The 21,412-nt window shown below is 44.6% G+C and overlaps 2 protein-coding genes across 3 annotated transcripts in view; one reads left to right on the forward strand and one right to left on the reverse strand.

Annotated features, from left to right (window-relative positions):
- VSNL1 (visinin like 1) overlaps positions 1 to 12,244 on the forward strand; it is a 98,281-nt gene extending 86,037 nt beyond the window's left edge. The window contains exons 3-4 of the mRNA XM_058682584.1: positions 9,250 to 9,465; positions 11,269 to 12,244. Of these exons, the coding sequence (XP_058538567.1) occupies positions 9,250 to 9,465; positions 11,269 to 11,466 (414 nt within the window). The 3' untranslated portion in view covers positions 11,467 to 12,244. The remainder of the gene's footprint in view (positions 1 to 9,249; positions 9,466 to 11,268) is intronic.
- Positions 12,245 to 18,467: 6,223 nt separating this feature from the next.
- Positions 18,468 to 21,412, reverse strand: part of SMC6 (structural maintenance of chromosomes 6) — a 78,857-nt gene continuing 75,912 nt past the window's right edge. For both annotated transcript variants that reach the window (XM_058682586.1, XM_058682585.1), the window contains 2 exons: positions 19,822 to 19,919; positions 18,468 to 18,974 (listed from right to left, as the gene is read on the reverse strand). In XM_058682586.1, coding sequence (XP_058538569.1) covers positions 18,860 to 18,974; positions 19,822 to 19,919 — 213 coding nt within the window. In that variant the 3' untranslated portion in view covers positions 18,468 to 18,859. The remainder of the gene's footprint in view (positions 18,975 to 19,821; positions 19,920 to 21,412) is intronic.

Genomic DNA, 21,412 nt, shown 5'->3' on the forward strand with positions numbered 1-21,412 from the left:
ATCCAGGTTTGTGAAATCCCGGAAAGTTTCAGACTCTGAGACTATTCCTAAACTATGAATAAGAAACAATGAACTGGCAGAAGCCTGCATATTAGGGTGCAGGGAGAGGACCATGCAGTAAGTTTTTGGTTAAGTTTCAAACTCATAAGACCATCCCCATTAGTGGCTGTGGCTCTATACATTTGCAATGGATCAGAGTGTAATTTTACACTTATTTATGTAGTTGTTTGCTTCGTATCTATTTCCTCTATTATCCTTAATGCTCTAGGTCTTTTTTAATATTTTATTCAGTATCTAACACAATACTTGACACAGAGTAACTGCTCAGTAAATGCTGAGTTAAAGAATGAGTCCTAAAAATATCCTTCAGCATCCTTTTAGTAATTTCCATGCAGTACACACATGCTGTCAGAAGGTGGCGACAAATACCCACTGCCAGGGATTGAGGCCCACACATGGAAGGTAGCAAAGAATTACATAACGCAACAAATACGTTTGCTTCATAAATGTGGATTTAGGTTTATTTCCTCAGCTTGACAAAGAGAAACAGCAAGATGTAGCAGAAATGACCAGATCCACCTGTCACATTCTGCTAGGAACCTGGGACAAATGCCTGCAACTTTCAAGCTTGTCTCCTGGTCCACACAGAGTTTATGATGGCAGGTTTTGCTATAAGAACCGAATGAAGTAACACGCATGAGAAGTATTAGAACTGAGGTCATTCCAGTGCTGTATGATAATCATGAAAGCATTCCAACAAATGTTGACATAGATGACCATCAGTCCCTGACCTTTCTACCTTCTGTTTTGGATGTTCTTATTCTGGGAAGATGTGTACATTTCTTACTGCTCCTTTGCATAAACTTGCAGCAGGCTGACACAGTGGAAAGAGAATTAACTTAGGGGTTTGCTGGACCTTTCTGAGCCCATGTTTCCTTGTCCATGAAGTGGAGCTGAGGATTACTGCTTGACAAGGGTATTGTGAGAGCTTATGACAGAGCATAGATCATGCTACTCACTCAATACAGAAGCCAGTTGCCACACGTTGCTACCTAAATTGATACGTATGTTAAATAATATTAAAACATGCAGTTTGTTGGTTACACTAGTAACATTTCAAAGGTTTCTTCCCCCAATGCCCTCAATGCTCTGTCTTTTTACATTTAAAAAAAATTTGTTTTAATATTTATTTTTGAAAAAGAGAGAGAGAGAGCATGAACGCGGGAGGCACAGAGAAGGAGACACAGAACCTGAAGCAGGCTCCAGGCTCTGAACTGTCAGCACAGAGCCCGATGCAGGGCTCAAACCCACGAGCTGTGAGAGAGCTGTGAGATCGTGAGCTGAGCCAAAGTCAGATGCTCAACTGACTGAGCCACCCAGGTGCCCCAGTGTCTTTTTAAAATTTTATTCCCAGCACCTCACGGTGGTTGACCCATATGGCTAGTAGTTATCATTTTGAGCAGTGCAGTTGTTGAATATTGTTATCCTCACAAGAAGTTCTAGAGGACAGAGCTGGCTAGATTTTAATAAATGTCCAATGAGTGGTGGCTGTTTTCAGCAGCAGTGCTTGAACACCTCTAGTTGGCACTACAAGTGTTTCTTTCACTTGGTCATTCAACGAGACTGTATTTTGCACCTGTCATCTGCAGCCCCGTGGTATGTGCTATGGATACAACAAACAGGCTTTGCACTCTGGGGATTTACAGTTTAGTAACTGATATCAAATAAATAATCCCCTAATAAATAGGAATGACAGTGCTGAACCTCTGCCTAAAAACCCACTTCTCTGTTACTAAGGAAAAGTGAAAAAAGAACCAAATCATCCCTTTGGGTTGTCTTGAGGATCCCAGGAGACAGTGAACGTGTCACCAGTTGCAACCCTGCTGTGCAGTTATTAGGCAGGGCAGCATCAGTTCTGGCACCTTGATTTTGGCTCAGATAAGATGTCAGTTTGTGAGTTGGAGCCCTCCAGTGCAGAGTCTGCTTGGGATACTCTCTTTCCCTCTCTCTCTGCCCCTCCCCCTATCTCACTTTCTCTGTCTCTCAAAATAAACCAATTTTTAAAAAGAAATTGGTTCACTCTTTCATTCACTAAGTCATTGAGCACTGCTAGGCAGAGATTAGGCAAGGAACAAAACAGCAAAGCAGCCAAAGCTCTCTGCCCTCACGGAGTTCACATTTCTCATGGAGAAAGAAAGACATCGAATAACTAATTGAAATATGTTGTATGGTGGTCAGCTTTTTGGAGAAAAAAATTGAATTGAGCAGCAAAGGGAGATAGGGAATTCTAGGAACAGAGCACTGACATTTGACTAGTTGATGTCATGGTTTTCACTACTGTTCAGTTGTGGCAGGAAACTCTGCCTGCCCTCACAGGAGCGTGAAAGCATTTAGTTAACTCAGCACCCCCATTTCACAGATGCAAGAGTGACATAAATGCAGGTACAAAGATGTGTGAGACCACAGTGCCTGTGCTCGCTGGAATGGGCCCTTCTCAGGAGGCGCTAAGCACCGCTACAGGCCCACAATACACATGTGGTGGCTGCCCTTCCGGGACTCCCACGCCAGGAGGGACACAGCAGGTGCAGACCAGGGTCTAAGAGGGTTTGGGAAAACTCATCTAGAAATCAGTGAAGCACAAGCAGAGGGAGAGATTCAGTCCAGTCATGAAGTTTCCACAGAGGCAGGGCATTTGAGCAGGACGTAAAGAAAAGGTGGGATTTCTCCATTTGGCCAGGATGAGATGGGATGCAGAGGAAGGCATATAAAATAGGAAGCAGGGGGCATGTGTGGTGGCACCTGGGAACACAGCCGGGGTGCAGAGGCAGAAAACAGAGGAATGAGAGAGACGTGCTTGCAGGTTGGGGCAATCATGAAGCGCACCAACAGCAAGGTTCCAAGTTCAGAATTCAACTCTGCAAATGTGAGCCTCTGGAGAGCAGAGCCCAAAGCAGGACATGCAGGATCGAAGGCACCTATTGGGTCAGATATGGAAGCCCTAGGTGTTTCTGTGAAGAGAAATGACACAATCAGAGCCACACTGTAGGAAGATCAGTGCTGCTCGGGTGTTTGACCTTGAGGAGACCAGCGGCAATTAGGGGACTATGGCCAGAATCTGATGGGAGGTGACAGGTCTCTGGTGGAGGTAGAAGGGAGAGAAGGGGATAAGCTATATTCAATCCTGCAAATGGAATGTCCACCAGAGAGGTGGCACGAGAAGACAAGCAGAGGAAGTCTTAACCCATCAGGACCTCCCTGAAGAGGAATCACTGAATGAGGAGAAGGTGTTCTCTGGGCCTGCTCTCCTCTGCAGTGGAAGAGTGGGCCCTGTGAGCTTCCCTGTGACCCAGCACTGAAGACAGACAGCCCCTGCTATCAGACTGTGCCCACCTGTCTGGGCTCTGCTGGGTGTCCAAGTGGAGGGGTCCTGGTCTTTCTGCTCCCCACCCCCTCCACCAAGAAAGAAGACACAGTGGATGCAGCTCTCCTTTGCAGCAGCTCCCCACAATCTGGTGGCCAGTACAATGGCAGCCCTCATTTCCAGGCATCCTGGGAGGGGAAGTCAACAGGAAAGGAGGATGTGTGGCCCAGAAGACTTATCTCAGGAACTTCCAGAAATCAGTCCAGGGGAATACCAATGCCATAGGACACAAACATGCTCCTCCTCCTTGTCATTCAGCAGGAAGAGAGCAGAAATGGTGACATTTTCCTGTGGGTATCATGCTACACGTGGTAGCTGGGTCCTGGTCCCACCATAGGCCAGCAACTTCTAGAGCTTTCTCAGAGCGCAACTGGGGCAAAGGACTGCCCCTGTGGTATGACAGGGACAGCTTAGTGTACAGACTGATCTTGAGGTCAGAGTCTCACCAGCAGGGCCGGAAGTAGTCAGGGACAGAGGGCCCTTTCTGCCCCCCACCTTCTACCAGTCTCCCACTAGTAAGCTTGGAGCCCCTAAGTGTCAGAGCAAAAGGGCTGTGGGCTGGCAAGGGGAAGCACTGGACCCGGGGAAGAGAGCTCCAGCATCCCTGAAGAAATTGCCACTGTCCGGTGAACCATTCTGGCCAGCCATCATCTTCCACCTGCCTGGGGGACTGGCCTGATCACCTCCACCCCCAAAGACGCCTTGTCCAAACTGGAGCTGACAGTGCAATTCCCACCCTCAGGATGGAGTCTAGGGCTCTGTGGCCAGCAGCTGAAGCAGGCCCTGCTCCACCCCCAAACCCTGCTCTCCAAAGACAAACCTTCTCTCAGGCACCCTCAGGAGGGCAGGCTGACCTCAGGTGCCAGGCCTCACCAGTTTGGCCTCCAAGAGCCATACCACACAATTCCCAAAGTCACCGGAAGGATTCCGGTATCTGATTCAGTCAGTGGGGATCAACTGACCATCTGCAGCTGCTTCCCAGATGGTTTTCTTCTTTTAATGGAAATGCAAGATACACTCGATACAAAATTTGTGATCAAAAGTAGAAAAACTAAGCGTGTATGTATATAGACATAAAACAGACACTAGAAATTCATCAAAGACTGGCTATATTCAATCATCTAATACAGTTTGTGAAATTTCTCACAGCTAGAGTCATCTTCTTGCTAACAAATTGCTATGGACTAAGTATTTGTGTCCCTCCACAAATTCATGTGTTGAAACCTAATGCCCAAGGTGATGCTATAAGGAGGTGGGCCTTTGCAAGGAGCTTAGGTCATGAGGGTGGAGCCCTCATGAATGGGATTAGTGCCCTTATAAAAAAGACCCCACACAGTTCCCTTGTCTTTCCTCCCATGAGGACAAAGCAAGAAGTTGGCAGTGTGCAGCCAGAAGAGGGCCTTCACCAGAGACTGACCCTGATATTGGACTTTGTCTTCCAGAACTGTGGAAATAAATTTCTGTTTATAAGCCATCTAGTCTGTGACATTTTATTATAGCCACCTGAATGGACTAAGATACAAGTGAAATATATTTATTTAGTATATTTTATATATTTAGATACATAAAATATATGTCTATGTTATATAAATATTATTATATTCATACATTATATATAATTTTTAACCTCAAAGTTTTTTTATCTATTATATAAAGAGACTTGTAGATTATTCATGCCACTGAAAATTATTTCCACATCACCACATAATACAGTTGGTCAAGCAAAACACATTGACTTTAAAAAATAAAACACATTGCAAGCAACAATATGCAAAAAATACTTACATTTCTCAGGTACTATCGTAGTCTAGAAGTGAATATGAGTTCAAGACCCTGATCTCTTCCCAAAGAGATTGAAGAGTATGGCTTTGCTTTTCCTGTGATGATACATCCAGAGTTGAATCATTTCATCAAAAGAAAGAGCATTCCCCTGATTAGAAAAACTCAAAGAGCTCAGAACATGATAGGATGAATTTTCCAAAGAGAACAAACCGTCCAGATACGTGAGGGGTCTTGGGCACACGCTCAGTTCTTCTGAAATGAACGCATTGGCTCTAAAAGTCAGTAAATAGGCCTTCTGCAAGGCGCATGTAACTTTTATAGCCCAATCGATTTTTTCCTCAAGAATTTTCAGATCTAAATTAATTTTTAATATACTGACCTCAAGTTCTCAGCTATTTTTAGACAAAACTCTCAGATACCCCTTCACTTTAAAGTATGCTATAAGAAATGATAGTTAAAGCCTTTCACTTCCAGAAACCCACACAGATGTTGAAAAATACGCAGTGGTCTCCAGTCACTGCATATAGAAAGCCTGGTGGATACACAGCACTAAGGAGAGTGGGAATCTGCTCACTCTGCTCTGCTCTTAAGCCATTTCACAGGTACCAGCTCTTCCCAAGACTCCTGACCACAAGGCAAACACATCAGCAAAGAGCAGAAAGGGGTGAAGAACACTCACGCACACGGCACATGTGATATAATAAGAAATACATAATTAGTCTTCGTTCCCAGTTCCTGACACAAGAGCTTCTTCTAAGACCCTTGGAATCTCTGGAGTGAAAACAGTGCCTTTGTATGCTAATAACATGACTGCTGTCTGGGGCCCCTAGACAGCTTCAGGATGGGAGCTGGTCACCAGAAAGACCCAGGCATAATTAGAAGATTGAAACTTGTAGTCCAGCCCTCACCCTACCTCTGGGGAAAGGAGAGGGGCTGGAGATGGAACTGAATCTTCATTGACCTATGATTGAATGAACTGCGCCTATGTAATGAGGCTTCCATGAAAACCCTTAAACTACAGGTCTGAGAAGTTGGTGAACACGCTGAGGTGCTGGACAGGTGGCATGCCCGGAGAGGGTTCTGCACTCCCTCCTCGTGCCTTCGCCCCTTGCCCTATACATCTCTTCCCCCAGGGTGTTCCTGACTTGTGGCCTTTAAAATAAAGTGGTAATAGTAAATAAAGTGCCTTCCTTAAGTCTGTGAGTTGTTCTAGCAAATTATTGAAGGAGGGCATTGTGGGATCCCCCTGAGTTTACATCAGGTCTATCAGAACTACAGGTGGCAGCAGGGGACATGCCACTGGCATCTGAAGTGGGCGCAGTCTTGTGGGACTGAACCCTGACTCACCTGTGGGGTCTGCACTGACTCCCCAGGGGTTAGTGTCAGAATTGAACTGAATTCAACTGGACCAGGTTAATGTCCAGAAAATTGGAGAATTGGTTGCTGGTAGGGAAAAACCAAAAACCAAACTAAACCAAAACAAAGCCCACACATTTGGTGTCAGAAGCATCATTAAGTCAACAAACAGTTCAGAGCACATGTGGCTCAAACTTACCTATTTAGAAATTGTCAGGGTCAAGTTCAAAAGTCAGCACCTGGCAGCCCATCCTTAGGTATCTACGATGCCTCTGATGGCATTGGGGGGTGGAGAGAAAACAGGCTGAGCCCGAGACAGAGGACAGGAGCCTTTCTGTCTTAACTCTCCGTCTTGAAACCAACCACACAGTCTTTTTTTATATATATGTAACATTTTATTTATTTTTGAGAGACAGAGAAAGACAGAGTGTGAGCAGGGGAGGGGCAGAGAGAGAGAGAGAGAGAGAGACACAGAATCCGAAGCAGGCTCCAGGAGGCTCTGAGCTGTCAGTCGAGAGCCCAATGCGGGGGCTTGAACCCACGAACTGCGAGATCATGATCTAAGCCAAAGTTGGATGCTCAACTGAGCCACCCAGGCGCCCCTCTTGAAAGTAACCATGCGCTCGTTAGCATTAGGAATGTCTTGTTCCTTCTTCCGTTGTAGTCCTTTTCTGATAACATGACCTTCATTTTCAGTTCCCCCCTTAACTGCAAAATACCAGAGCCTGGGGGCAGTGAGGTGCTGATCTCTGCTTTCCCAGTACCAAAGACAGGGCTGGGCCAGAAAAAGGCCTCAGTGGATTTTGATGAATCATGAAAAACGAAGGATAGGAGACATAATGTGTGTAGGGGATGAGGGAGCAAAGGATAAAGTTGTCCTCCATAGCCTCAGAAAGATAAGTTGGTTGCTTAAAAAAGAAGTGGTTGGGGCGCCTGGGTGGCTCAGTCGGTTAAGCGTCCGACTTTCAGCTCAGGTCACGATCTCGCGGTCTGTGAGTTCGAGCCCCGCGTCAGGCTCTGGGCTGATGGCTCGGAGCCTGGAGCCTGTTTCCGATTCTGTGTCTCCCTCTCTCTCTGCCCCTCCCCCGTTCATGCTCTGTCTCTCTGTCTCAAAAAATAAACATTAAAAAAAAAATAATAAAATAAAAAAGAAGTGGTTGTCAAATCTTTATTTTCTGAGATTAATGAAAGAATTGTTGTTTTAAGCCACTCTGATTTGGGGTGATTTAAAAAAAATTTTTAATGTTTATTTATTTTGAGAGAGAGAGAGAGCACGTGGGGTTGGAGCAGACAGCAAAGGAGAGAGAGAATTCCAAGCAGGCTCCACACTGTCAGCGCAGAGCCTGATGCAGGGCTCGATCTCACAAACTATGAGATCATGACCTTAACTGATATTGAGAGTTAGGTGCTTAACCGACTGAGCCACACAGGTGCCCCTTGGGTGATTTTTTGCACACAATAGTAAGCAGAACAGATCTCAGTGTCCGGAAGTGAGTGCTATTGAAATACAAGCCCCAGTCAGCTCTGCATCTTATATGGAAAGACCTATTTTATTTCTGGAGGGAAATGTTCCACCTTTGGGATTTGCGGGCAGCAGGCCCAAGGGCAGGGTGCATAGTGAGAAACTCCCAAAGGGAGACAGCCCCGGGTGGGCACGAAGCAGGCCATCTGCATGGAGGCTGGCCAGACTGTTCCAGTCACAAGTGGCAAAACGTAGGAAGGAGCAGGGAGACCAGTGACATCCTCAGAAATCTGCTTTCATGTTTGTATTTGCTGGATTTGCTCACCCAGAAACATGTATATACCCTTTCTGCCTTAAAACAGCACATGGTTTGTTTTCGCATTTGATTTGGGGTTGGTTTGTTTTCCACCCTCCACCTAGAGAATGTCCTTCAGCTTTGCTGGGACAGAGGGTCAAGCGACAGAACTGCCTGCTGTTTGTGACTGGCCTAGACTCGTATCAGTGGGGCCGACACCCCTGCCTCACTGCCCATGGTCTTACCTCCTCTGGGGTCTGCCCTTCCTTTCCTTCCTGGGTCCATTCTTTGTCTCCCTACGGCACTCTTGCCAACTGTTGGCTCTGAAAAGAAACCTCTTTATATCTTGCAAAAATAAACCCAGTCATGTTCTATTTTTAATGGGTTTTAAATGTCTGTTCTACAAAAGAAAAGTCCCTGTAAAAAGAAGTGAAACCCTGGAGCCTCATCGAGGGAGTGTGGATAGGAAGCGGGGCAGGGGGGCAGGAAAAACCAGGTCTGGGCAACCTTGTTCTGGCCCCACGAGGCAGTGAACCTGGACATCCACAGGGAGAAAGGGGGAGTTCACGGAGCACCACCCCGTGTGGGGAGAGGAGTCTGCTACCTGCCTCGGTCCTCGTACTTGTGGGAGGGCGGCCAGGGAAGCCACGGATGAGGGACGCTAGCTGCGGGCTTGAGGGCCTGGCCACCACAAAGGCATGTCCCCAGCCTCACCCACAAGAAACAGCCAGGCCTCTGAGTGAGGACGCACTGATGGACGCCTGCCCTTGGCCTTGAGCGCTGGCCCAGGCAGGAGGCCCGCCGGTCACACCCCCTCCCACGACAGCCCACGAGAGCGCCCGGTGCAGCCCGCGGTCTAGGCTTTCCTGGGCCGCGCCCCGGCCTGAGGTTTCGGGCCCTCCCGGCACCTGAACCTGTGCCTTCTGCTTGCAGTTCTTCCCTTACGGAGACGCCTCCAAGTTTGCCCAGCACGCCTTCCGAACCTTTGACAAGAACGGGGACGGCACCATCGACTTCCGAGAGTTCATCTGCGCCCTGTCCATCACCTCGAGGGGCAGCTTCGAGCAGAAACTGAACTGGGCCTTCAACATGTACGACCTGGACGGCGACGGCAAGATCACGCGGGTGGAGATGCTGGAGATCATCGAGGTGAGGCGGAGGCCCTCGAGGGGCGGGGCCGGGGCCTTCGGGTGGGGGGCGAGGGCGAGGGCGAGGGCGAGGGCGAGGGCGGGGTCGGGCTTTCGGGGGACCTGGGCGGGGCTGGGCAGGGCGCGTGAGGCGGGGCACCCGGGGCCGCCAAAGGGAACCCTATGGAGGCGGGGCGGGCCCGCGGGCCGCGGCTGGCCATCCGGACGAGGGCAGGGCAGGGCGAGGACTCGGGGTGGACTTGGCCGGAGCGGGACTTCAGGATGGTGGGCGGCTAGGCTCCCTGGCTGGCCGACGGGCAAGTAAGGCAGAGACCCCCGGAGGAAGCTTCCTGGGGCGTAGGCTGTGGCAGCTGCTTTTCTTCCCTGCCAGGAGCCCTGCTGGTTGCATGCCAGGCCTTCAATTCTCCCGACCCTTGTCCCCCTGCCTCAGCCTCAGCGCAGCGCTGGGAAAAGTCACAGATCCAGGCCGCTGGGCCCAGATTCAGTTCTGCCCTTGGCTTAGCTCTGCTCTGCTGGATGTCCCCTTCTTCCTCAAACCAGCTTTCCCTCTGGTGGATGTAAGATGCTGCCCATGGCTCTAACTGGCATTTTTTTTTTTTCTAACTGACATTTTTTAAAACTTTGAGTTATTATTTACAAACCATAAATTCACCCATTATAACTGTACAATTTACCAAAGTAAGCCTCCATCGCCATAATCTAATTTTAGAACATTTTAATTCCCCCAGTAAGACCCCTCATGCCACCTGCCTGTTCCTATTCCAGACTCAGAAAACTCCACTCTTCTTTTTCTCTGTGGATTTGGGTTTCTGGACCTTTCATATAACCATACAATATAAATATCTATAGCCTTTATGAATGACTTCCTTTTTTGTTTAATCTATGTTCTAAGACTTATCAGTATTTCAGTCTTTTATATTACTAAAATAGTATTCAATTGTACAGATACATCATATTGTTTGAGCATTTGTGTCGTTTCTACTTGGCTATTATTAATAATGCTATGAACATCCACCTGCAAGTCTTTTTTTTTTTAGTTTTTTTTTTTTAACATTTATTCATTTTTGAGAGAGACAGAGTATGAGCAGGGAAGGGGCAGAGAGAGAGGGAGACACAGAATCCGAAGCAGGTTCCAGGCTCCAAGCTGTCAGCACAGAGCCCGACGTGGGGCTCGAACTCACAAACTGTGAGATCATGACTGGAGCCGAAGTCGGACACTCAACTGACTGAGCCACCCAGGCGCCCCCACCTGCAAGTCTTTGTGTGGAAGGGCATTTATTTTTTTCAGGCAGTTTCCTAAAAAAGTTGTTTCTATTTAGGAAATTCTCACGTTGAGAAATAATTGTGTACAGTTAATTGAACTGGACAGCTGGAAGTCCTTATGAACAGAGTCCTTGATCCACAGATCTCCCTAAAGTGTCGTCTTTCTGGACTAAATTTTACTGGCTTGCCTTGCTCAGTTATCTTAGTAGATTGTAAATTCCTTCTTGGTTGGGACCACATTTTCTGTTTTCTTAAATCTTCAAGGGCTGGTGCTCACCTGCACCTCAATCCCAGAATGTTTAAAACAGAGCTCAGCGCTCTCCTCCTGAATAAAGATTCCTCATCCATTATTCTTGTGTTTACCACGGAGCCACTCTTTCTACTCACTTCCTCCAGCCAGAAACCTGGGAGTCAGACAAGACACACATATCTGATTATATCTCTGTCTTATTTAAAACGATTTAAGGAGTCCTTTGAAGTAAATTTAAATTCTTTATCATGTCCTAGGAGAACTTTACGCTCTGTTTCTGGTTTTCCCAAGGCTATCTATAAGATGGTAGGCACTGTGATCATGATGAAAATGAATGAGGACGGCCTCACGCCTGAGCAGCGAGTAGACAAGATTTTCAGCAAGATGGATAAGAACAAAGATGACCAGATTACACTGGATGAATTCAAAGAAGCTGCAAAGAGCGACCCTTCCATTGTATTACTTCTGCAGTGCGACATTCAGAAATGAGCTGAGGTCAATGCTATGGACTGCACAAAAGTCTCAATGTTCCATTCAGTCTGCAGCTACACACACACACACACACACACACACACACTTACACAAATATTGCTTGGACTACCTATCAATGGACTTGCTTCTTGTGTTTGAAACACTTGTGTGCATGAGAATGTCATTTGCTAATGAATTTTAAAAGCATATATTATAAAACAAACAACCTGCCACGATGTGATACGTGTAACATCATTTCATAAAAACCCTCCTCCCCTAAAGCCTGGGCAGAAATGTGCCGCAAAGAGTTCTATGGTTTCTTGTTCATGTTTTGCCAATGCTCGTGTCTCCTTGATTACATGTTAGTAGCACTGAGACCCCCACGGTAATGTAACTTTAATATAAGCTGTGTCACCATTCTCCTGTAAAATAGTACCGACAGACATGTGGAGGGGCCTTGGCTCCTCTGTGTGGTCCATACTCGAGATCTTGTATTATCAGTGGAGATAAATGTGCTACATTTGCATGCCTTTTAGGTTTGCCTTAATTCTTACCTCATTTGCATCCTATCAATCTGGAAAGAGCTATGTTGGAATTAATGCAGTATAAAACTTAAAAATCCTGCTAAATGACTCGTTAAGTATATCTATCTATATATACATATACACAAAGATATTATTTATTGAAAGTAAAAAAACAAACAAACAAACCTGGAAGTGTATTGTTTTCTGCTTGAATTTTCAAAGGCATCCAAAGAGGTGGCAACAGATGTCCCGAATAAATTTATAACATTTGACTTTTTCCCTCAATTCTTACTTCGTAATTTTAAATTTGATGTTCATGATCATCAAGGGTCAGGTGGCAACAACTTACCAAATCGACCCTCTTAAACACACAACTTCGGAATTCAGAGAATTAATGACACCAAATGACAGCAATTTTCCAACTCTTCATCCTGGCCCTCAAAAGCAGGGCAAAAAACATGCTATGTAAAGTTGAAATGAAACATAAAGCTTGTTTGTTCTCAACAAATGCTCACTGTGTGAAAATAAGCTTCATCTCAACATGACTGGGTACCGAGGACACATCATCTCTTTTCTTTTTAATTTTTTTAATGTTTATTTTTGAGAGACACAGAGCATGAGCGGGGGAGGGGCAGAGAGAGAGGGAGACACAGATTCCGAAGCAGGCTCCGGGCTCCGAGCTGTTAGCACAGAGCCTCATGAGGGGCTCGAACCCACGAACCGCGAGATCATGACCCGAGCAGAAGTCTGACGCTTAACTGACTGAGCCACCCAGGTGCCCCAGGACACATCACCTTCTTCAGAACCATGTGGAGGACACATGCAGCCAGCTAAGTGTCCTCCAAAAGTAGCCCGTAGGAAAGAATACGTCTATCTTTCCAAGTCAAAAGTATACTGGTTGTTATTTTTAATGATAGAACAAAATGCTGACCCTTTTAGCCCGGAGGAAGGCAGGCGGAAAAGATTCCCTCAAGAACTCTAAAGGCAGGTTGGGATTTTCAGAAAGTATCTAGAGCTGTTTTTTTTCTTCAGGGCTGCGCAACAGAACTCTCTGGGGTGATGGAAATGTGTGCATCTGCACCAGCTTCATGTAACCATTGAGTACTTCGATACGGCTAATGTGACTCAGGAACTTAATTTGCATTTTAATTATTTGCCACATGTGGCTAATAGTTACAGTATCAGACAGGGCAGTGCTATATGTTATTCACTTTTTATTCCGTGCCTTTTTTTTTTTTTCTCTAAGTACTCTTCCTTTGTCTGTCTTAGGGTCATTAAGTCAGACCAGAGACCAGGGCCTAACGATTTCATGCAGCCATTCAACAAGAAGCTGTGAGCAAGCACACCTCACCACAAACACTCGGGACGCCGATGGTACCTGAAACACTGATAGAACCGTCCCAAGTGCTAATAGAATGTCCTTCGCCCCTGTGCTTGGTGAGTCCAAAGTGGGGGCGGGGAGAGATGGGAGAGCCTCGGTGCCCCCCGATATTTTCTCCCCCAACTAAGTGACGGGGAGGTGGGGTGAGGAGCCGGGGAGGCTCCTTAGAATGGTACTCGGTTAAGTCAGACTCTGGCTATGCATTCATAGCAAATCTTCATTGGCCGCACCCTACGCACCCAACGCCCTTCTCACGGGGGGAGACAAATGATACCCAAACACCACACACACACACACACACACACACACACGTCCACCTGTAAGAACAGTGAAGAAAAGAACCATGAGCTGAGAAGGATGGGCAGCGACGGCACGTAGCAGTAACTATTTGTTTGAGTGGTTAGGTGACGTGTAGAGGAAGACCTGAAGGAAGGGAGCCACCGAGATGTTCAGAGCAATTATGGAGAGAGAAAAAAACCCAACCCTCCAGCAGCCCGACTCGTTCTTTTCGTAAATACAATGTGGGGACTGGGCCAGCAAGTGAACACGGCACCGATAGTGAAGACGGGTGCAGCCGAGCTTGGCTAGAGCAAGTGCGCGGGCGCTCTGGGAGGCAGCATGCTCACTTCTGGGTGTATTGCCCGGAGAAGTGCTCACAGACCTACAGGGCACTGTAAGGGGACGTGTCCCAGGATGTCTGTGACAGCGTGTGGGGGAACTGCAGGCAACCTGGCGGCTCATCGCTGGAGGAATAGGTAGGTCAAGTGTGATCGATGCATCCTAGGCATACTACACAGTGGCCAGAAGCAACAATGCACGCACAGCAATATGCTCAACAGGGAAAAGAGAAATAAAATCTCTTGCAGGGTGTAATATATAAACGTCAACGCATTCTCACGGTAAGAACACTGAAGTCATGTTGAAACAAAAGGAAATATCACATCAGAGTAGTTACTGGGGGTGGGGAGTAATGGGAATGGTTCAGTCACCGGTGTTCCACAACACCTCACCCCCAACACCTGGTGGCTTGAGATAGAAGCAATCATTTTACTATTTCCATGGTCTGCGGGGCAAGGGTTTGAGAGTGGCGTGGAGTCTGGCTCGGGGTCTTTCCTACAGTTGCAGGCCTGTGGCAGGTTGAGCTGACACAGGGGTCTGGAGCAGCCAGGGGTTCTCTTCCCATGATCTCAGGGCTCCCCCCATCTGGGGCCAGTTTGTGCTTTCTCACACCGCGGTGGCCTCAGCGACTTTCATGGTGGTTCAGGCTCCAGCTCAAGTAGTCCTAAGAAGAGGCTGGACGTTTCAGTTTTTTCTGACCTGACCCCAGGTCATGAAATACCACTTCCACAGATAGCATTTTACTAGTGACAAGAAAGTCAAAAACCCATCCAGAGTCAAGGGAATATGATTCCATGTCTTGCTTTTTACAAGGGAATCCTTTTGTTTGAAGAAATCATATTTCCTATAATTCACTCATTTGGGATAACAGTCTCTGGATGAATAATATGAACTTCTTTCTTTTCTTTTTTTTTAAAAAAATTTTTAATGTTTATGTTTATTTTTGAGAGAGAGAGTGTGACCACGGGAGGGGCAGAGAGAGAGGGAGACACAGAATCTGAAGCAGGTTCCAGGCTCTGAGCTGTCAGCACAGAGCCCGACACACGGTTCAAACCCACAAACTGTGAGATCATGACCTCAGCTGAAGTCAGATGCCTTACTGACTGAGCCACCCAGGTGTCTCTGAATTTCTTAAAGAGCAGAATTTTCTCCACACGGTTGGAAATAATGTCAAGAAGTAAAACACATGCTTAAACAGATGTGTTCAGAGAGCCCTACGGCAGAGGATGTGTAGGGCTATGGCGAGAAACTGATAGTCAATTAGAGCCTCTAAATACAGTAGCGTAGGGTTCCCGTAGGTCCTTTCTTGCAAGCAATTACGTTTCTCCAGTATTCTGGGCACACAGTTTGGATTTTTCTCAGCATCTTGCGGGTGAACTATAGATCTTCAGACTCTTAAGTGGAGTTTTCCATTCTCACACTCGCCAGTGTGACTTTCCTCATCAAGTAGCAGTGTGCTGGCCTCCTCGTCCGCTCCTTCGCTGTCCTTGTGAAAGGCACCGTATCACCCCAGGCCAATTACCCTTGATTCTTTTCTCACAACTCCCCAGTATTACCAGCAACTCCACTGCCTCTAGATCTCAAATTTAAATGCTTCTCCCCCCATTACTTTGGCCCAAGTCCCCATGACCTCTTACCTGGACCACCGTCAGGGCTTGCTTTCTGTTTACCACGACCCAAACCCTACTCTATCCCCACGGCAGCCAGGAGGAGTCTTTAAATAGGTTCACTAGACCAGGTCTGAAAACTTCCTTAGACGTCAAATGATCTTTCTTCTGCCTACCTCTGAACCTCATCCCCTTTACTCATGAAGCTGTATCAACATGAGCCTTTCGATTCCTGGACACGAAGTTCATTCTCGCAAGAGGGCCTTTGCCCTCATTTCCTCTGCCTGGAACTGCTGCCTTAGGTCTTCCCATAGCTCGTTCTCTCACTCGTTTCAGGCTCTGCTTAAATACCTTCTGCAAAGGCTTCCCCTAACAGGGCTTCTGAGATACCACTCCCCTCCACTGTTAACTCCTTACCCTGCTTTATTATGCAAGCAATTACAGTTACCTGGAAATTATAACTTTCAGCTCCATGAGGGCAGATTTGGTATTACTCACAGGAGTGTCCCCCGTGCTTTAAAGTGCTATAAGCACATGGCAGGAACTTCATCATTTTTGCATGAATTAATCTCTACATTTGTATACTGCAGAAAATCAGGGGACAACAGCCCTCTAAGCTTGCTGATCAGTGAGTGTTCTCAGGCCACAGTTGTTTCTATGGACTCTATCCAGATGCCCCGGCCAAAATGTAATAGGGTAGGTATCAATATCATATATAATTAGGACAGAACATTTCGTTTGCTGACTCAAAGAAACAGCGAATTTATATCTACCCTATTAGTTTACCACTCTTTAAACAAAAGCTATTCCTATTAAATACTGTTTTGGTGGATCTTCAAGTCCACAGCCATTTAGCTCCTGTCATGAAGTATCTGTTACCCTATGAACTCATAGAACTCTAAGTTTCAAACCAGTTCTCCAGAAAGTCTGAGCTGGCTGAGGTACATCTATCTGTGTTGACGTAAAACCAAGTCCTAAATCTAACCGGAACATTACTGACTCGGGACACAATACTTCCTACTAAGTTGTGCCACACCTGCCTGTACAAAGGAAATCGGGATCCTTGGGGCTCCACCAGTCGAAAACACTTCTGATTCGGCCCAAGTCCTAGACAATAGTTTCTTACTCAGAACTGAGACATTTTGGAGATATGTGAAGGAAAGAAAAAAAAAAAAAAAAAAAAGCAGCACTAGAGAACGGGAGAAGTGAAAATACTTAAACAAGAAGGCAGTGACTGAATCTTCAGTGTAATCTTCAATATTGAGTAACTATTATTTATATCTTGGTTTACTAAAACTCATTGTATTTGTCATCTTGAGACTGGTTTTAATCACGTCCACCCCACGGATTTGAGAAGGTAGGATTGAAGAGTCCGAGGGAGTATGTGCCCCTTGTTTCCCGGGATTTCATTCCTCAGTTCAGCCCTGATGATAAACCAGAGGTCGAGGAACCCTCTGATGTAGTGAAGTCACCCCATACATACACGTTTTAAGCTTTATTTTTAGAAGTTACATATAGTTAATTTTTTCTTCTTTTATTCTAATTAATCAATGTTACTATTAATTAGAACATCGAGATTATTTTCACTTATGATAGTTGAAACCAAAACTTTGTGAGGCTAAAGCAATGAATAATCTTCAGCTCTTAGCAAAAGATATTCAGATACTTGAGGATTTTATTTCCCACTCTGCACTCAGAACCGTAACATTCAAAAACTATCGTAAGGATTTAGACGCAAAAATTATTTAGCTAATCTAAGTTTATGCATTTGGTATATTCTTCATTTTTTTAATTTGAAAAAGCACATGTATGTTAAAAAATAGTTTTGATACAAATTAGTTATAAACATAACTTTAAAAGGTCAGACTTTGTATGGTTATGGGGGATGTTTAAAACTTTCAGCATACATCTCCTCTTTCTATAAATTCTTAGATTAGAAAAGCAGTTTGCCAACTGATCTCACATTAAGGCTAAATCAGACTCCCTTCCCTAAAATAAAAAACAAAATCCATTTTTTCTCAGTAACAATAGAAGTGCTGTTGTTTTTTAAAATACCGTTTTTCTTAAAATACGTCCTTTTCAATTACATAAATATTTATTGCTGGCAATACAGGAAGTGCTTCTTGAATACCCATGTCTGTCTTAAAACTTTAGCACTTACCCTAGTATCAAACACAGAGAATCCAGGCAGAAGTCCTATTCATGCCTTCTTAAAAAAGATTAAAAAAAAAAAAAAAAAGCTGATAAATACCATTTCCTACAATATGCTAGATTTTATCATTCCAAGGCCAGCTCTAAAATCAGGAGAGGTCTTTGATAGCACTGATGTCAGTTCCCATTAACAGGCTGGCCTTTGGCTCTGGGCTGCTTTCCTGCTCCACAGGGGCCCCCAGTTCTCCCAGACCTTCTTCCCAGCCTGGGTCCTCTCAGCTGAGCCAGAGCCCAGGAGCCCCAGACAGCGGACTGAGGGGTCGTAAACCAGGCAAACAGGCTGCAGGTCAGGGTGCAGTGCTGTGTCACAATCCCGTTGTGACATGGGTTAGACGCTTAGCTGGGTGGACGACAGGGGACTCTGAAAGGCACTGTGTCAGAGCTTGTGGTGTTCCAGGGCTCCTTCAAAGTGCCATACAGACAGAGGGCATCCTCAGTTTGAACGAGATATAGTAATTAAAAGTACAGCTCAAATCTATAGCTGTATCTCTAATGATACAGCTGATACAGGAATGATACAGGAATTCTGACCAAAGCTTTATACTCCTGTGCAGGCCCCTCATCATTAATAAGCACAGACAGACAATAAATCCACTGTAAACTGGTCCCCGTCCCCAGACCACCTGTGCACCACCTGCGATGAGAATGTGATATTCGGGAAAACAAAACTAAATATAATCAGGTGCTCAAACTTTTATTTTAATTCTTACAAAATACCATAGAAATGAACCCAAACTAAACAGATATGTACATGTACATATGTACAAAATTTTACTTCTGAAAAACAATCTATAAAAGTAGATGGTTAAAAAAAAAACTTAAAAAAAAAGATTTAAAACCAGTACTACGAAATTAATTTTCTCAAAGTAAAGTAACAGTAATTTTAAATTGCTGGTTGTAGTAGGCTTTCTAGATTTATTTACATACTTTATTCGGGCCGGATGTATAAAGGAGCTTCTCTTATTTCGGAATATCTTCAGTTTCATTTTATTTCATCACAGACTCCTGAACTGTTTCCCTTTACAAATCTTCCACGTGACGATGCAGCCCGTGGCACCAGCAGCTACAGATCAGCTCCGGTCTTCTTCCTCCTCACGCGTCACAGGTCGGAAAGGCAACGTAGTCTGTCCTCTTTCAGGGTCAGACATCCGAAGAATTCTAATCAGTTTACTAGATGGAAGTGAACTAGAGGAAGTAAAATTAATTATTCAAAACGTCTAGGAAATTTTTTTCACATTAAAACAAATTCTACTCCTACCTCATGAAAACACAAATCTACCCTATCTACTAATGTGGGATATGTTGAATATCAGGAGTTCTAGGAGAAATATAATTTGCAATCAAGAAATAATTTGTTTTCATTTTTAAAAATTAACTTCCTGCTAAATGCCAGGGGCTTTCACTTTAGAAGAAAAAGAAAATGAGATTTATATACCAGCTCTTTCTAACTCTTGTTCTTCTTGTCTTGCCAGGAAATTCTGTCTACCTGAAAATTCCCAGTCACAAACTTAAATCTTGTCTACCTGAAAATTCCCAATCACAAACTTAAATCTCCCTAGGACCAAGTGACCACTTTAGAGGCAGAGTATCAACTCTAAGTGACACCATGCCGACTGCCAGCAGGGGAGAGCTCCTTATTTAGAAAGACTGGTAGCCGTAAGTCACCGGGAAAAGAGCCAAGACTGGGGAAATCCTGAATCGTGTCTTTAGTCTAAACAGAATTAGTAAAATTAAATTACTTTATTAGTTGGTCATGATAATCACAAAGGAACAGAGTCAAAATGGAAATAATAACAAGTCAGTACTCATATTTCAATCAACTTGGTTTTGTTATGGAAGGGAGATAATCAAAATACAATTTTAAGTACCTAAAAAGGAAAAATTATCTTAGATCTCCTGACATAGGAACTGATTTATTTCTTAATATTGGTGATTTATGTGTTTGCATTTTAAAAATTTAGATTATAAGAGATTTATTTTCCCCTTTTATATCTTGCTGTATATATTCACAGAAGAATTTTTGAGAAGTTACCTCATGCTTTGAGGGGTAAGCAAGATGAACTGTCTGAAACGCTGGGAGTCCGCCATCTTGAGTATCATATCCATTGCAATTCTCCGGTTAACCATGTCCTAGGGAAAAAGTTAGGGTCCCTGCTGCATTAATCACGTTCCTGCAAAAGCAGCATTCTGCTGGCTGATACCAACTCCTGCATTTTTATCCAGGGATCATCTACTACCTTATTGATGATGCCAAACTATTCTTACAGGGAAAGATAATATCCAAAACTATGAGTGGAAAATAACAATACCTGTCTCTTCCAGGTAATTTCTATAGTCAGATTGTTTTAGTAAATATAGCTCCCTCCCTCAAATATATTTAGCAATTAAAATAATCAACAAATATCCCAAAGACACAACTAAATGTTACAAAATGAATCTAATTTGTACAGTAATAATAATTAATACCTCAGGAGAACAACATAAAAAATGACCAGCTATGAAGTTACTAATTCTGTCAAAATGTCCCTCAATGATTAAGGTGTTTTAAAACCTCTGACCCTGCCCCACCACCTTCTACAATGTGTACAATTTGAACCAATGTAAATTTACAAACCAATTCCTCCATTCAATCTTTTAAGTTAAACAGCATACCAGTGTATAGAAAAATAATGCTTAATTATAGCAGGGCTTTTTTAATTAATTTTTTTTCATTATAACAGGTTTTGAAACTAAATTAAACTGTGTGCTTACATTTTCTGAGTTCAATTATCAGAGAAAGAAAAAAATCAAAGTACTGCTCCCTACCCTGAAAATTCCTGAAAAGTTGAGAACATAAACAAATGTTATTATAGGCATATATTTTTAACGGTCTATTTGAAAATTTATGTGGCAGTACAGCATGGTGGTTAAGAACACACTGTTTGGGGAGCGCCTGGGGGGGCGGTTAAGTGTCTGACTTTGGCTCAGGTCACGATCTTGCGGTTTGTGGGTTCGAGCCCTGCGTCAGCCTCAGTGCTGATAGCTCAGAGCCTGGAGCCTGCTTTGGATTCTTTGTCTCCCTCTCTCTCTGCCCGTCCCCTGGTTGTGTTCTGTGTCTCTCACTCTTTTCAAAAATAAATAAACATTAAAAAATAATTAAAAAAAAAGAACACACTGTTTTGGAGGCAGACAGGTTACTAACATCCTGGTTGCATAGCTCAATGGCTTGTATTATATAAATTCTTCCCTCAGGCATATCTGTAAAGCAACCTAACTTAAAGTTAACAAAAATAACGAGAGCTTGTTCAAGTAGAATGCTTTCCTTTCAAAACACTGCCCTGAGGAGGCCTATCATTTGATAACAAAGCCGCCAAACCACCAAAATGTATGCATTTGCTTCCAATTGGTTTTCAGGACTTAGGTACATTTTTCTGAATAGGTCCAATGGGGCAAAATGCCATTTTGATTAAGAACCTCTAAGTTTCCAGGGGCGCCTGGGTGGCTCAGTTAGTTAAGCGTCTGGCTTTGGCTCAGGTCATGATCTCACAGTTCATGGGTTCAAGACCCACGTAGGGCTCTGTGCTGACAGCTCAGAGCCTGGAGCCTGGAGCCTGCTTTGGATTCTGTGCCTCCATCTCTCTCTC

The sequence above is a fragment of the Neofelis nebulosa genome, chromosome 9 (genome assembly GCF_028018385.1).
Source record: "Neofelis nebulosa isolate mNeoNeb1 chromosome 9, mNeoNeb1.pri, whole genome shotgun sequence".
In the NCBI taxonomy this organism is placed as follows: domain Eukaryota; kingdom Metazoa; phylum Chordata; class Mammalia; order Carnivora; family Felidae; genus Neofelis; species Neofelis nebulosa.